We start from the raw sequence: 17,340 nt of genomic DNA, 5'->3' as shown, positions 1-17,340 counted from the left end.
AAAAATATCAATCTCGTGCACCTGGAAGCCCAAATTTCTATTTTCCTTCTAGATTTTTCAGAATATTAATGTTCAAATTCATCTATGCTACCGTAGGCTAATTGAAGTTCCATAGCCCAAAGTGTGTATTTTTATCAGCAGGTTATAAGACTACCATTTACGAACGTCTATGTAGCGCAGCGGTAAGAAGCTTGCTTACGGAGCGATGGTACCTGGGTTCAAATCCCCCGATGCTTCCCATTTTTTTGTTCTTAATTTTTTCCCTCGAAACGTATTATTATCAATTATTTTTTGAAGGAATTTGTTTTCATTACTATTGAACTTGGATTTTATCAAATAATTATTTTCAATGTAAAATTTTGCCACCAGTACAAATGAATTGGACATAGTCTTCATGCTGTAGGCCTATAATTTATTGAATTTCATAAGAAAAACATGAATAGATCACAATAAAATGAGTAATAATTTATATTCTTCAGTTATAATGTAGGCTACTATCAGACACGAATTCCCAGTGAAACGAGTATTTTAGGTATTTTTTTTGGAATTGGGAAAACAAAAGGCTGCCTGATTCAAATTGAGGAGGATCCTAATAGAACTAAAATTTATTGATGTATTGGAAAAATCAATATGATTCTGTGAGGTTTCCAAGTATTATGTATTCTTCAGTTTTCTATACTTTAATAACTAGATACTAATAACTATACTAATAGCTAGAGCTATGACCTTCCACTTTTGTTTTCGGAACTGCTTAATAAACAATTATTCTCATATATATTGTTTATTTCTCTGTGTGGCGAAAAATAGCGTTCGCACCACGGGCAAAAATGTTTTTCCGGCTCTCAATCTTTTCTAGTCCTCGGCCTACGGCCTCGGACTTGAAAACCGATTTCGAGCCGGAAAAGTCTCATTTTCGGCCCTAGGTGCGAAATATACTATTCCCGCACTAGAGCGGAAAAGTGATTCTTTGCGTTCTGTAATCAGTGCAGCAATGGCCACTTTTCAACGTAACTTTAGGAAAAATAATTTACTTATATACAGATGGTTTTTCGTAAACATCATTCAAAAAAAGCTATCACAACCTTTAAAATGCATGTGGTGGGAGTAGATATTGGATTTAACAGCACGACTTCGGGCCCATAATTTAAATGACCGTTTTTAGCGATTGGAGACATAAATAAGCTCTATTTGACGAGTCTGCAACGAAATCATGTGTCTAATTGGGCGTTTTTAGTTTTATGGGAGCTATAGTTTACTTTGACATCTGTGCAACGGAAAGTGGAGTTATGGCTTCATAAATAAGTTAAATGTCTGATTTTAACTTTATGTGACGACTCTGCAACTGGCCATATCTGCTTTTGGAAACTTTGCTAATACTTATCCTCCGATCGGCTGAGAATCAGATGTTGGTGAAAATTGCTCAACCGGTAACCAACTCGAAGAGCCTGTTCACATGACAGCGATTTACGTTCGGTTGTCGCGCGGTTGACAAACCGAGCGATTGCCAGGTATAGGGAAACACATGGTGCCGTACACTTGCATCGCTCGGTTTTAGTAGTCGCCGGCGAATCGCGGTGGTTGTAGTCTCAGACTACAACCGCTCGGTTGTCGCTCGGTTGCCGGGCGGCTCGATATACTAGAGCAGGCATGAGAGCGTACACATGTCTTCAGTCAACCGAGCGGTTTCGATCAGAGCAGTAATATATTATGTTTGAGAGTAATATAGTGATTAAGTACATAGATTAGGATATTAAGATTGAGTACATAGATGTTGTACCTAGAAATTATTTATCATAACCGAGCGCAAAATGCTCATGAATCGCTGTCATGTGTACGAGGCTGGCAAACCGAGCGATTTGCCAATCGAGCGACAACCGAGCGTAAATCGCTGTCATGTGAACAAGCTCTAAGTGTCGACCGACAATCGGTGAGTGTGAAAACGGCAATTTAAATCAGTGGCTTTGACAATATGAAGTCGTTCTCATTCAATATGGATATTCACCACAACATCTCCTTCACAACAACACAGAAAATTGGTGATTCATTTAAGAGAAGTTTTATTTAATTGAAAAGAATGGACTCTGTAAAACTGTTTCTTTCGCAGCTTGTCATTCTTAAGCTTACGGGCAATATGTATTTGATTTTATTATGTATGTTAGGAATACCCTCCTAACATAGGTTCTAGAAGAACTACGGAATGAGACTCATGGCTACTATAGTAGATTTGGGAGGATAACGGAAAGTCACGGTTTAGAATTTTTCAAGAAAAAGACGCACTACGTGGGAAGGAAATACTTCACAATGCTGCCTTTATAATTACAGACAATAGAGAACATTAAAGAATTAAGTATAAAACTTCTCTTCTTCTTTGTCTCTCCCCTCTATGCCTTTACAGCGTTGGGGTAGCTTCGACCCATTTCTTCCATACCCATCTGCCCATCGCCTTCCTTCTCATCTCAGGAATAGTCTTCCCTCTTCTTCCAATCTCCTCAATTCTGTCCTCATATGAGTACCTCGGTCGACCTACACTTCTCCTTCCCTGCACTCTCACGTTCACAAACTGTTTCTCTTTTCTACTGTCATCCATCCGCTGTATATGTCCATACCATTTAAGCAGCCTCATTTCTATCCTCTCACTTACATCTCTCATGCCAACTTCCTCTCTTATTCTGGTGTTTCGTATTCTATCCCTTTTTGTCTCCCTCAATGTTTTTCTATGACATTTCATTTCCACCGTTCTTATTTTATTTTCATGGCATGATCTTATGGGCCAACTTTCACTCCCGTACAGTAAGATTGGCTCAATTATTTATCTGTATACCTGGTTCTTTATCCTCTTACTGATATTTTTCTTACAAATATACAGTCTTTGACGGAATAGTAAGCCAGTTAACCTTTCGTTACCCTGTTCAGCACCTCAACATCTATTTTTCCATCCTCAGAGAACCACGCACCCAAATACTCATATTTCGACACCTGGTCAAGCACCTCTCCATCAACCCTAACTTCTACATTCTCTCCTCCTACCTTTGAGACCACCATCACTTTGCTCTTCCTTGCATTGAGAACCATTCCTTTTTCTTTCAGTTCTTCTGACCATTCCGTCACAGCTTGCTGGAGTTTTTCAGAAGACTCAGAGATCAGGACTATATCGTCAAATTATAAAACTCAAGGAGTATTTAATATCATTGTCTCTGTACTCCCTACAAGAGTTTACAAATCACACTGTAGGTGTATGATTGTTGTTTATCAATTTTGGCTACTTCAATAGGAGGTTCAAGACTGTTTTCTACTACTTTTTATGTTATGTTTGCTTGTATTATATTGACGCTGTTTCTCATGTACCTGTACATGATTATGAATAAAGATTTTTTCAATTCATTTCTTTATTCATGAATTTTTCAATACACAAATCAAATTGTTTGTAACGTTTGCAGGATGCAGCTTTCAAAGTGTCGGAAAGTGTGCACAATCTTCCGAAGACCGATGGACTGGTTCCGATCTTCATCAATCCGAACACCGGCCAGTTTCACTCCTACACAGACATCAAGCTGGGAGCCCGCGGTGACAGCTATTACGAGTACCTGTTGAAACAGTGGATACAAACTGGCAAAACTATCGACTTGTGAGTAATAGATTTTGAAAAACTAATGGAAAGTGAAAATCACAATAAAATTCAAACAGGAGTCTTGTTCACAATTGAATAGGGCTCGGGTTGGACCTATCAGACATAAAGTTGCAGCACGAATTCTGGAGCACAAAAAAACATAGAGACACCCCGACATATATGAGAAGCATGTCTCTAAAAGTGTATGAATCCAATGATAGTGTTCATGGCTTTAGAGCTTTGGTACTGGCTTTATCCAGATTATATAAATCTTTGTTCAGAACAAGCATTCGTTCGTTTGGTCTAACACCAGCCTAAGATGTACACAATCAAATTAGGCTATACATATTGGTGCCACTAAAAATGATTCATCTAATGCTTATTGATTTATTACAATGATCTATGGTATATTACATTAAATGTACTGAATTGTGCAAAATTTTCCAAATAACTCAGTAATCATAGAATATATGAACTTGAAACCGGTTGCATTGGCTTCCAAATCATTTTTTACATAAGATTAGATCATTTTGTTGCGGAAGTCTACCTTTAGATATGGTAACTATTTCTGTTGAAATTAGGGAGAACTTACGTTTTGTACTATAGTGAGGTCCACGTTATAATTGCAGTGAAGAAAGATACGAGAACAACGTTGCCAAATTGGCACCATTTTGCCACTGAGTGTACACAGCTGTTATTCAATTCATCCCATTAAATTCGATCTGATATTAATTTTAATTCCCTTGATAAAATAATCAATTTCATGTCAAATTGATTGATTTCATCAATAAAATATATATTTTTTATAATTTGATTCTAAACTTTGCTTTCATAACTGAGATCAGATTTTATTTTTATACAAACCTGAAATGGCGGCTATTTTAAAAAGATGTGATACACCAATCTGAATTTCAAAACAATAGCAATTAAGTTATTCGGTAGACTGTATTCTATTCCAATTTCTCTTTAAAATAGTAGAAAAATATAAATTTTATCTATAATAAGAAAATTTCAATGATAAATTCTGAAACACCCTTTCAATATTATATATACCGGTACCATTGTAGGCCTAACCTATTCCGATAAACTGAAGCATGGACAAAGTCTACGATGGTCTCAAAGTTAACTTTTAAAGTGTCATTTCAAGTATAATTTATGTTTCTCATAAGGTAATATCTAAAAATTATTCATTTATTCGAAAATATATTTAAAATCAATTATACGACCTATCTACTTTTTTTATAAATCAAAATAAAACATGGCGACTGAGGATTGTTTGTCTACTTCTGTACAGTCACTGTCAAAAGTGAAATAAAATATTTCTGGCCAACTGGCAACATTGCAAAGCTAGAGAGAGATAGCGCTATCTGTTTTGTTGCATGTTAGACAAGAATAACAACACTATTGACAATCGTGTCCACGTTATAATGACAGTATTTGATGAACTTTGATGTTGCTATTCTTCTCTATCATCGGCAAAGCACGTAGTACTATCCTTTTCTAGCTCTGCATCGATGTCAAATCTGTTTTTGACAGTATAGAAATATAATTAATTAAGGAATAGAGCAGGCAACGCTGTTGTTCTATCTTTATCCACTGCCATTATAACGTGGACCTCACTATATAGGTGTGTTTGTCAGGTATGTTTTGGATTTAAAAATTGATGATTATTTTTCAAACATGAAAAACACATGTTCATGTGTGGTTTCAGTTTGAAGGATGACTATTTGGAAGCGGTTGAAGGAATCAAGAAGTGGCTGGTGAGGCGCACGCCCAAGAGCGATCTTGTGTTCATTGGTGAGCTGAAAGGCGGGACTCACGATTTCGTTCCGAAAATGGTAATTTTGCTTTCAAATACAGTCATTTAGGTAGTTATTTATAATTTGTCTTCTAGGAAAAATGTGTAGTAGTTCGTCAAGTGATGGAAATCCAATCTTGACTGTGCCCTAGTTCCAATCTAGTAACAGAAAAACACAGGTTGTAGTTGACCGAGCGAAGTGAGGTCTAAGATTCAAGTCGACGGTTTGGAATTTTTCTTATTGTTTAAATGTTTATATGTTGCGCATTTACGGCGAAACGCGGTAATAGATTTTCATGAAATTTGACAGGTATGTTCCTTTTTTAATTGCGCGTCGACGTAGGCTATATACAAGGTTTTTGGAAATTTTGAATTTCAAGGATAATATGAAAGGAAAAAGGAGCTTCCTTCATACGCCAATATTAGATTAAAAATCAGACTATAGAATTATTCATCATAAATCAGCTGTGAACTATCTTGTTAATTAATTATTAATTCTACATTGTTATAAGACGATCAGGCAACAGAGCAAAGCGAGAAAGATATATCGCTATCCGCTTTGTTGAATGATGGACAAGGATAGCAATATCATTGCTAATCAAACACTGTCATTATAACGTGGACCTCACTATAGAATGATTGACTGGCTATATTGATTGAAACTAGAACACAGTGAAGATTGGATTTTTATCACTTGACAAAGCTACTGATTTTAACTGAAAACATATTTATTGTAAGATATTTGTAACATATTTATTGTGCAAAATACTACAATCATAATATTATTATGACTGTAGTATTTTGCACAATAAAAAAATAAGAAATAAGAATTAATAATTAACAAAATATTTCATCTTAATTATGAAAATTATTATGGAATTATTGAAAAATATAATTTCTTGCTTGATAAAATATAATTGAACATTTTAAACGAGAATGAACAGTTGATATTACATCAATAAACCTGTATCAGCTACCGTCTATAGAAGACATTGACAAGACTGAAGATCGGCTACGTTTTTTTCCTATCTTTCTTCACTGCCATTATAACGTGGACCTCACTATAGCTCCAATCAGTAGCATTGTCGAGTGATAAAAATCCAATCTCCACTACATTATTTAGTGAGGTCCACTTTATAATGGCAGTGGAGAAAGATAGGAGAGTAGCGTTGCTGATTGAAATTGAATATATATTTATACATTGTTATAAAACGATCTGGCTTCATTGTATAGCTAAAAAAGTCTAGCACTATCTGCTTTGTCGAATGATAGACAATGACAGCAACACCAATGTTGATCAAATACCTCCTGGACCTCACTATAGTTTCATTCAATATCCTCAATCATTATACCTTCATTCAGTAACTTTTTTGCTTTTTGTGTAGTTGAGAAGTTGATATTGTGGTAATCATTCATATTGAATGAAAAAGACTAAGAAATTGTCAAAAAACCACAGATTTATTGATCTAATAAATAGTAGAAAACTTGGATTTCTAAGTATCAATAAATCTGTGGTTTTTTCACAATTTCTTAGTCTTTTTCGTTCAATTCATTCATTAACATTGTCGTTTTACATTTTACAATTGGATTCTATATTTTCAGGACCATCTGGTTTGCTACCTCCCCGGAACGCTGGCTCTAGGCTATCATAACGGTCTACCGGAAGATCACCTGAAGTTGGCGCTTGACCTGATGGAGACCTGTTACCAGACCTATGCTCAGCGACCTACTTTCCTCGCTCCTGAAATATCATTTTTCAGCTTTCAGGTACGTTATTCTACTACAAACTTTGTACTTACTCCCCAGTATTCATCATCTAATATCGGGGCACCGAGCTTCTCTCTTTATTTATTTATTGATGAACAAAACAAAATTCTTTAAAATGATTGGGGAAGGACTAACAGGCACAGCCCAAAACTGGTTCTTCCTCTAATTTTGATTTATACACTAAAAATAGCCTAGTCCAAAAAGTAGGTAATGTTCCATACACTTGAATTCAGGTCCAATTTTCGGTCCAAACATTTGAAAACAGAAAAGTTCTAATTTAAGCTGCTTTTACACCAGATTTAATAACACGAGTTATTAACTTGACTAAATCGTCAAAAATTTATCTGAACAAAAGTTAATAACTCGTGTTTTTAACAAAAATTCCTTGTTTTTAACAAAATCTTGTTACCAATATAATTGACTTTCATATATTTCATTTAACGAGACTTCATATGATATAACAGCCGGAATAAAAAGCAAAAAATTGTCTTCAAATTTGAATTGAAATAATTTAAGCTGCTTTTACACCAGAGTTAATAACACGAGTTATTAACTTGACTAAATCGTCAAAAATTTATCTGAACAAAAGTTAATAACTCGTGTTTTTAACAAAAATTCCTTGTTTTTAACAAAATCTTGTTACCAATATAATTGACTTTCATATATTTCATTTAACGAGACTTCATATGATATAACAGCCGGAATAAAAAGCAAAAAATTGTCTTCAAATTTGAATTGAAACATGTGTGTGATCATTAAAATAATGATCTTCATGCGATCTAATTTAAATAAATTATAATGCGTTTACACCAGAGTTTAAAACAAACGTTTTCAACATAAGTTAATAACATTTTCTTTTGGCTGCTAGTTTTGTTTTCAACAAAAGTTAATAACTTTGTCACGTGTTTTGTCTGCAGCTGTAGTTATTAGGGAACAGCTGTAGTTGTAGGGTAGGGATGCTGGGCGAGGGGGTTGCGGGGAAGATAGTAACCTGTTATCAACAAAAGTTACCGACTCTCGATGACATAAATCTTGTTAATAACAAGGAATTTTCTGTTGAAAACACGAGTTATCAACTTTTTTCAAGATAATTTTTTGTCGATTCAGTCAAGTTGACAACTTTTTATTAATAACTCATGTTATTAACTCCGGTGTAAACGCAGCTTTAGATTGGTTACTAACAAAATTGAATAATAAAATAACACTCACTAATCACTTAAAACTGTAAAATAATGATTAACTTTGAAAATTATGATATACTCTTATTTAGAATGATATACCATGTCATGTCAACAAATCAAATTATTTTGATCAAATCGATTAAAATTTCTAGATTAATATTTCTGTGAATAAGCTCATTGATTGCAAATAGTTCAACAGCTGAACGTACTGTAATTCTGTTTCTCTACCACACAGGCACTCACATCGTCTGTTATCGACAGACGACGAAATTATCATCTGTTTTTCCAAGGATGAATAATAATTATTTTTTTCATGTCCTTCAGCGAGTTTTCCCAGGGATGAGACCTAATGCAATCGAATTTTTATATCATAAACCTCCTATGTTTCAAATTTCGTGAAAATCGTTAGAGCCGTTTTCGAGATCCGTTGGACATACTTAACCAGATAACCATATACAGAAATTGCTCGCTTAATATAATAGGATTTATTCACAGTTTTACAATGGAAGCAACAGGTAAAAACCTAAATATGCTTCCTCAACATAACAATATGATAAATACAGCTAATCATAGTTCCAATTCAATATATTCATCATTGTTCTAACAATATATTGGGATAGTTTCATTTTTAGTAAACCAGTGATTACATATTTCGATACTAATATTATCAAGTTAGATTAGTTGGATGGTATCGAGTATCGTTACTGAAATTCGACAGTATCGATCGATATTTTAATATCGATAGTACTGGTTCATTAAGGGGCGCTTTCTCCAAAGTTGATTCAACTTTTAAACTATTAAATCAATTTATGGGCGGCGCATTTATTATAATGTGTTTCAATTGAGTCAGGTGACGGTTTAAACTAGAATTTTAGTTCAACGTTTTTGTAGAACTCAAGCTTATGCACCATTTCAGTTTAAACGGAGAAACTGAGCTGATTGTTTAACCTTTAAGAAACTGACCTCCTTTAAAATATTAATTTTAACTTGATATCTCGTTTTATTGACCTATTTGTTGTATTATAACACGATTCAACCATATTTCACCATTATCACACCCCATTTTGGAAAAAAGTATGTTCCCAAAATGGGAACATTGGTAACCACGGGGGTATTCTGAGTATACCATGTATGAAACACATTGTAATAAATGCTACAATATCGACAAGTAATCGTGGTTTAAGGTTTAATGTAGATGGTGCGTATCGCCCTTAAAGTGTCCCCGTATCTTGAAGTTTGAAAACCCATTTATGAAAATGGTCAAAATCAATTTTGAAATCCAACCTTTTGGTATCTTTATATCAAGTGGAAGAATACTATTATTTTGTGGAGTAATATTGTACAAGATTATCTTTTGAATTTTTCCCGCTATTCTGGTACAACCCCACGTGCTTCAGATTGGCAGATAACAAATTTACAATATATGCTAAAGTGCGAGATAAATTACTTTTAACACGGCTCTTTCTCAAAGACGGAGAGGTCCGATGCTCTATCCTCCACTAATCTCTCCCACTACCTAGCAGCATTCTCCTTCTTTTGTGTCTGTGTGAGAGAGCTTTGTAACGCTTCGCTCCCCTCCACTGGCAATGTTCCAAAGTGATATGTTTGTGTATGTTACGGAGATGTGTTCATCACAAGAACCTGAAGCGAAATGACACGGCGCATCCAATTGTGCGCAGGATGTCCGTCTGTGACTATGCTACAAACTGTGGAGGGAGAAATGGGTTTCTCCTCTTCATGTTAAAAGTAATTTATCTCGCACTTTAGCTTATAGTTATAGCACAGATGCACATACTAAGCAATTCTCCTCTCTCTTTTTTGTGGGAAAGACATGGCTGACAAGAAACTGTCAATACTATAATATACTGTATTTTCAAAGTTCAATCCATTTTAAAAAGTATTTCTGGTTTTCTACCAATCTGAAATTCTGTCTCGATTGCATCTAAAATCCATTTCAATCGTATCCACATATTGTATTTGCGGAGAGATTAGCATTTTTCACGTGTCTCATTATTTTACAGGAAGGAGGAAACGTGAAAGAAGATATTTATGTGAAAAGTAACGATGCTCACAATTTGCTCAGACCAGAATTTATTGAAAGTCTTTGGTATTTGTATCAGATAACTGGCAACACTACATATCAAGACTGGGGATGGAACATTTTCAAGGTTCGTATCTCGCAAGCTATTTCCATAAATTCAATTCATTAAACCGTTTTAATCTATCATATAGGAAATAATGCATATGGTTTGAGTATCATGAAATGTGAGCCTTAATAAGTAGTTCAAAAATAGTTGAGTGGTAGAGAATAATCTTCAAGTTTCAACTACACCTCATGAATAATATTTTCATTTTCAAACAATACTATTGTATGTGACTATAGATCGAGATATTTAGAAAAATATAAAGTGTAAAATAGAAGTTTATCCTCCCACTTATTGAAAAAGTGTTTGGTTGTTTCACATAAATTAATTAAAATAAATAAAAAACATTTTTTTTTTTACATAAATTAATTGATTGATTGAGTACTTTATTTATGTAGATTACAATATATACTGTCTTATACACTTATATACAATAGCTTACAATACAGCAAATTATAAATAAATTTACATGATATAGACTAAGAAAATAATTATTGAACTGTATATGATATGAAAAAGCAATTTGTAATATAATAACTATAGATAATAATTATATTTTTATGCATCTACATAAATTGGCGGAGCTTTGGACATATCAATGTCCATTCTTCGGAAAAAATATTAAAAATATCTTCCCCACTAACTCTCTACCAAATGAAACCATTAATTGGATAGAACTTCAAATGATTGCTAATCAAATACTCTGAAGTCTTCTCTATTGTTAACAGAGAAATTAGGAGGAATTATTGAAATAAATTTAAATTGATACCTAGAGCAGCTGAGTTATTGTTAAATTAGTTATTTATTGTTAATATATTATTTTTAAAATGAATATACGATCTCACCATCTTAGCAATTTCATTGCTAATTTCAATTTGATGAAGTATAACAAAAAGAATGATTTGCACTGAGTTGTACACGTTTTTCAAAATACCTCAATAACATTGAATATATGAACTTGGGACCGGTTGCATTGAACTCCAAATTTAATTTTACATAAGATTTTCATTTTAGAGCATTTTTGTCATGCGAATCACTGTGGTATACAAAAGGCTTAAATAGTATATTTCGCACCTAGAGCAGAAAAGGAGATTTTTCCGGCTCAAAATCGGTTTTCAAGTCCGAGGCCGTAGGCCGAGGACTAGAAAAGATAGAGCCGGAAAAAAATTTTTGCCCGTGGTGCGAACGATATTTTTCGCCACACTACAGGTATTGCTGTCGAAATAAATAAAGAATACAAAATAAAGAATACTCGTTATCGTACCTATCTCTTGATTTTAGTGGTAGAAGATTTGCAGTCAGGATTTCAGATACTTTTAAAATTTCACTTGGAATATCACGGGCGTCGTCATCTTCAAGCATTTTTGAAAATTCGGAATGCGCTAATCAACAATAAATAATTGAATAAAAATGGTTGCGAAGCGAATGCTGAATTAGTTTGATTCGAAATTCGAACTGAAATCATGGCGACTTCAGATGAAGAAAGTGGACTCGCCCGATCTAGCGGATGACTTATTAACTACGGACTTCCAAGCGGCTGGAAAGAGTACACTTTCTGGCCTAGACCGGAAAAGAAACCTGTTTCTTTTCTGGCCTAGACCGGAAAAGAAACTTGTTTCTTACGTCAGACAAGAGTCGCCTGCAAACAAAGTCCTTCAGATCTACGTAGGGACTGAAAAACAGCTGCTTTCTGTGCAGTGTGGCGAAAATGTAATATTAACATAATTATATAAACCAGACGTCAGTTGACAACATTTAGGGTCGGCCGGTTTCCGAGCTCGGGATTTAGCTAAGTTCTAGACTTTAAATAGCGGGAGTTAGAAAATTGGCTTTCTGAAACGGGACGTAGTCGCAGTCCACGTTTAAATTAAATTTCGAAAAACTAGAAAATTGAACACAAAATAAAATAAAGAGAAAATAGTGTAAAGTTTCAGCTATTTTCAATTATTTAGGAATGTTTAATTTCGTCAAGGAAAAACGTTTCCAATTATAAAAATGAAAAATAAACATTGTCATAAAAACTGCGACCATGCCCCGCTTCGGAAAGGCAATTTTCTGTCTCCAGCTGTTCAAAGTCTAGAACTTGGCTAAATCCTAAGCTCGGAAACCGGTCCTAAGTCAGAAACTTATAGACTTGTAGTATGTGGAAAACTATTGAAAACCTGGGAGTGTACAAAAAGCTGTCGGACTACTTAAGTCATGCTGAAATTTTTAACAATGATATAACATGAAATATTCATTCATCTGGATACGAAATTCAGCTCCGTATTTTTTGTACAATACTAACTTGTTTATGTGACTAGAGATATCTCGAACAAAACATATTTCGAAATTTTTGATGTTTCAACAAAATTTTAATGTGTTCAACTGTTTTTTAAATATTTTTAATGTTTCAACTAAATTTTAATGTGTTCAACTGTTTTTTTAAACATTTTTAATGTGTTCAACTGTTTTTTTTTGACAGGCGTTCGAGAAGTATACGAAAGTGGCACATGGTTTCACGTCAATCGGTAACGTAAACAACGTGAGAGACACAAAACCCAGAGATATGATGGAGTCGTTCTTTCTCAGTGAGACCATCAAATATCTTTACTTGCTTTTCAGTAATGACAGAAAGTTGCTAGATATCGATAAATATGTGATCAATTCAGAAGCACATCCATTGCCTATCCACGAGTCATGACCGCCGCTATAATTTAATTACAATTTTAGGTCTAATGTCATTGTCATAATATGTAATTGTTGTTTCATACAGCCTTCGTACAGCCTTCATATGTAATCATTACAAGTCTATGTAATTTATTTCAAGTTTATGTATGTAATATAATTATTGTGAAGTTCCATCGGAATTCGAACATTCCTCTCTAGTTTTGTCGAAGGTGGTTCCAAATGTTCATAGAGAATTAAGCTTCAATTAGGCTCAACTCACACTTACGCGACTCAGGTCGAGAAGAGACTTGACTCTAGTCGAGAACATGTGTTTCCAAATGGATTTGCGTTAAATACCGTATTGTGTTAGCTCACAGTCACTATCAAATGCTTTGTCGCTTCTAGATTAGCATACTATTTTAATCAATATGTAACTACTCGCATTTATTGAATTTTGTTTACTGCTGAGAAAGCAAACTCACCATAAATTAAATACGGAAATTATTGTATAAACTGAAATCAATATGAAGCATTCTATAATGGGATTACATTTGTGCAAAGTATGTTTAATTAATCATTCAAGAAGAATAATACAATATAAGGTTATTTGGTGCTATAATTACTCAAGATTTTGTTTTTGAAGATGTTTTGCAGAATTGGCGGTTTAAACTTTAATATAAAACAATATAAAAACTTGTAGTACCCTTTATTATTAACAACTTTAAAATAATTATATCAACGAAAGTTTTCAATAATAAAGAGTACTACAAGTTTTTATATTGTTTTTTATTAATTTGTACAAAAGTAACCCATATTAGTGAAGTGTTTTTTATTATCTTTGTATATCTTTGAGAAAAAACAAATTGGAGATTCCACAAAGTTTCTTACCTACCCAATATGGACCGACCAATACCCTCAACAGAGTTTGCCTTCACCAACGATAAAACTTTGATTTCTCATGTTCCCAAATATAACAGGGCAGTAGTACGTGAAGGCAAACTTCCAGAAATTATTGACTTCTACAACATAACAAAAGTGGGAGTAAAAATTGTTCCAATCAAGATAGAATTGTAGTATTCATTTGATTCAATTTTTCGAAAAAAAATCATCATTCCATTCTAGAAAAATGTTGCAGGTAATCATCAATAATAGTGTTATCACATAAACTGTATTTTACTGCTTGACATTGATTTTTTTGTTCTCGAAGTTTTCGTCAATCAGTTTACTTGTCTTCCTTTATTATTTTAGTTTTATGACTTTCATAGAGTAATTGAAAACTGCGTCACATAATAAATGTGTTTATAGTTTAGTGATGTCCCAATTTTTTTTGAAACATGCATTCAGATGATATTGAACTGATATTATCCTGATGATATTGAACCTAGGGCACTGTTATTTAAAAATAATCTACCTGTAGCTTGGGATTGTCCAATATATTATTAGAATAAATGCTTTGAACTTTGATATTATTCATCGCAAAATTGATAGTATTTATGATTAACTCCATACTTCTGCAATCGTTGAATCAGCTTTATAAGCGCATCCTTCACAACACAGGCTTCCAATTAAATGTTGAATTTCTCTCGATTCTTGTTATGAAGGCTGTGAATTTTGAAATGTTCAAGGCAATCTATCACTTTGATGTAATCTTCTTTATTAGACAAAATTTTCAACTGCGAGTGAATGTCTTTTCCACTAGTCAAGATTTGAATTATTCGACTGTTTCACTTTGCATTTTATCTATGACAATCCTGTAATTAGGATGTATTGCATGTACGATTCTGTTGTAAGAATCCTTAGCGGTGATAAGCAATTATTTGTAGTGTATACCATAATTTCTGTTTGGTTGGTCAAATATGTAATATTGTTAGTTGTATTATAATTATTATTAAATTGATGTTCCTATTTAATTGTGATTTATTTGAGAAATTCCTGTTCCAATTACTGTAGTCAATACTTATATTAAGTACGTGTTATTCGAAATATTAAGGCTGTGCAAAGGCTAAAAATAAACTTTCAACTGGGGATATTTATCAAAGTTTTTCGATTCGAATATCATTAAGCTATCAAAATAAAAAAGGTTTCTCAGGAAAACATTTTTTTCCGATCATTACTTTTTGAGATATGAGCGCCTAAAATTTAAATTTTTGGGACAGAACATTTCAAATTCGGTAAGAGATAAAACTATAATATTTAGAGGGTAGATTCTTCATGGTATTGCTAATCTAGTAAAACAAAAATGTTCTGAAAATATAAATTTTTGATAAAGTTATTCAATTTACCAAAAAAACTCAACAAAAAGTTATCTTTGGTAATTTTTAGTAAATTGAATAACTTTCTCAAAAATTTATATTTTCAGAAAATTTTTGTTTTACTAGATTAGCAATACCATAAAAAATCAATCCTCTAAATATCATGGATTTATCTCTTACCGAACTTGAAATGTTCTGTCCCAAAAATTTAAACTTTAAGCACTCATATCTCAAAAAGTAATGATCGGAAAAAAATGTTTTCCTAAGAAAACTTTTTCATTTTGATAGCTTGATGATATACGAATCGCAAAACTTTGAAAAATATAACCAGTAGAAAGTTTATTTTTAGCCTTTGCACAGCCTTAATGAACAAAATGAAAATAGAATACTATATAAATCAATTTAGACAAATTATTAGTCTTTTAATTTAATATAAATCAATTTATCGAGAGTATCTGATATTGACACCACTCAGATAAAGTGAAATACTTACGCGAATTTACCGAATGCAATATTTTCTGTAGGTATAGGCTAGTTGAAAAAATGAGATCGTTCAGGAAAGGATCTATATAATGAGAAAACGCCAATGTTTATCACTCCAGAAGAAAAGTCTATTTCGATTTTATCATTAATTCAAAAGTTCTATGATTGATTAAAAAATATATACTATTTTTCCGTTTATCCAGCCGTAATTTTTACCAGCTTTTTCAATTCTAACAATTTGTACATTCAGTTAAATTAAAATTAATTAAATTCTAATTAGATAGCAACATCTTATCCACATAAAATGTTTAATTATTTAGGAATTGATGTAGAACTATGATGATAATCATTACCATTAAAAATAAATGTGGAAATTCTATTATTTCATATTCAGTACAGCTGTAAGCGAGTACTCATTACTAAACTGTGCAACTGGTTGAGAAATAACACTTGAAGATTTAAAGGATACTTTCCTGTAGTTCTTACAAATTATTATTTTGAAGTTGAAAGTTTTTCCTGCCTTTAACAATTCCCAGTTAACTAGTATCAATGATTTTATATTCTTCAGATCAGTTAATAATTGAGCTTAAAAATATCATTTCAAGAATCTGTTGTTTTAAATTGGTCAGATGTAAACGATGGGTGAAAGTATTATATTTTATCAAGGATTCAAGTATTAAAACATAATAAAAATTATCAAGTACCCTTTCATTTTCAACTTGAGTAGCCCTGAAAGAAAAATGAGTATGAAAGTACCTATTATATCGTCCTACATCAAACTTTTAAAACTTTGAATAATGTACAAATAAACTAAAATATTTTTTAATAGTTCGGTACATTCTAGTATTTAAAATTGACATAATTTAATTCTATCTTGAATGATCAACTTTCCTTGATACTTTTCAATCAGTGATCAATCAAGATTGAAATACAGTATTTTGTATTAATCAGTCTCATCCAAATTACATAGATTGTTCACTCTATCTCGTTAATCCGATCACAATCGAATTAATTATGTATGAGGTCACTTCTAGATCATATTAAAACTGCAGTAACGTACAAATTTAAACATAGCATTCCTTCTATTTGCTGATTGAATGATGTCACTTCTCAAAAAACCCCTGAGCTTGCTAAATGTTTTCATCATACTATTTATACCGTACTTTCCTGTTATGGCGTTCAGAATCACTCAAATATATCTAATTTTATCGTGGATGGTTTTTTTCCCAAAACGTTTACGGTAGGTACTGAACTGTGAAAATAGAGATAATGAATTTATGCATTGTTATCAACTGTGGTAGTTTTTTTCTACTGAGAGCCATATAATAATTATTATTATAATAGTAATTGAGTTGTTTAAAATCTCAATACCAGCTCCTTGTTCAATCGAGATCGCTATGATGGTAAGCACGCATATCAATTCTTTGAATGGTTTTTATTTTAAACCCATTTGTGTTTG

General features: G+C 32.8%; 1 protein-coding gene across 6 annotated transcripts in view; it reads left to right on the top strand.

Moving 5' to 3' along the window:
• LOC111052078 (endoplasmic reticulum mannosyl-oligosaccharide 1,2-alpha-mannosidase) overlaps positions 1–17,340 on the top strand; it is a 70,472-nt gene that overhangs the window by 22,354 nt on the left and 30,778 nt on the right. For 3 of the 6 annotated variants that reach the window (XM_039431531.1, XM_039431532.1, XM_039431530.1), the window contains exon 1: positions 17,039–17,284. In XM_039431531.1, coding sequence (XP_039287465.1) covers positions 17,279–17,284 — 6 coding nt within the window. In that variant the 5' untranslated portion in view covers positions 17,039–17,278. Of the gene's footprint in view, positions 1–3,437; positions 3,626–5,318; positions 5,446–7,007; positions 7,173–10,374; positions 10,522–12,961; positions 13,489–17,038; positions 17,285–17,340 lie in introns of those variants that run through there. The other 3 variants (XM_039431528.1, XM_039431529.1, XM_039431527.1) reach the window with 3 other exon arrangements.

The sequence above is a fragment of the Nilaparvata lugens genome, chromosome 6, assembly GCF_014356525.2.
Source record: "Nilaparvata lugens isolate BPH chromosome 6, ASM1435652v1, whole genome shotgun sequence".
Taxonomy (NCBI): domain Eukaryota; kingdom Metazoa; phylum Arthropoda; class Insecta; order Hemiptera; family Delphacidae; genus Nilaparvata; species Nilaparvata lugens.
Note: the sequence above shows the minus strand (reverse complement) of the source record. Positions and strands in the feature narration are given on the sequence as shown.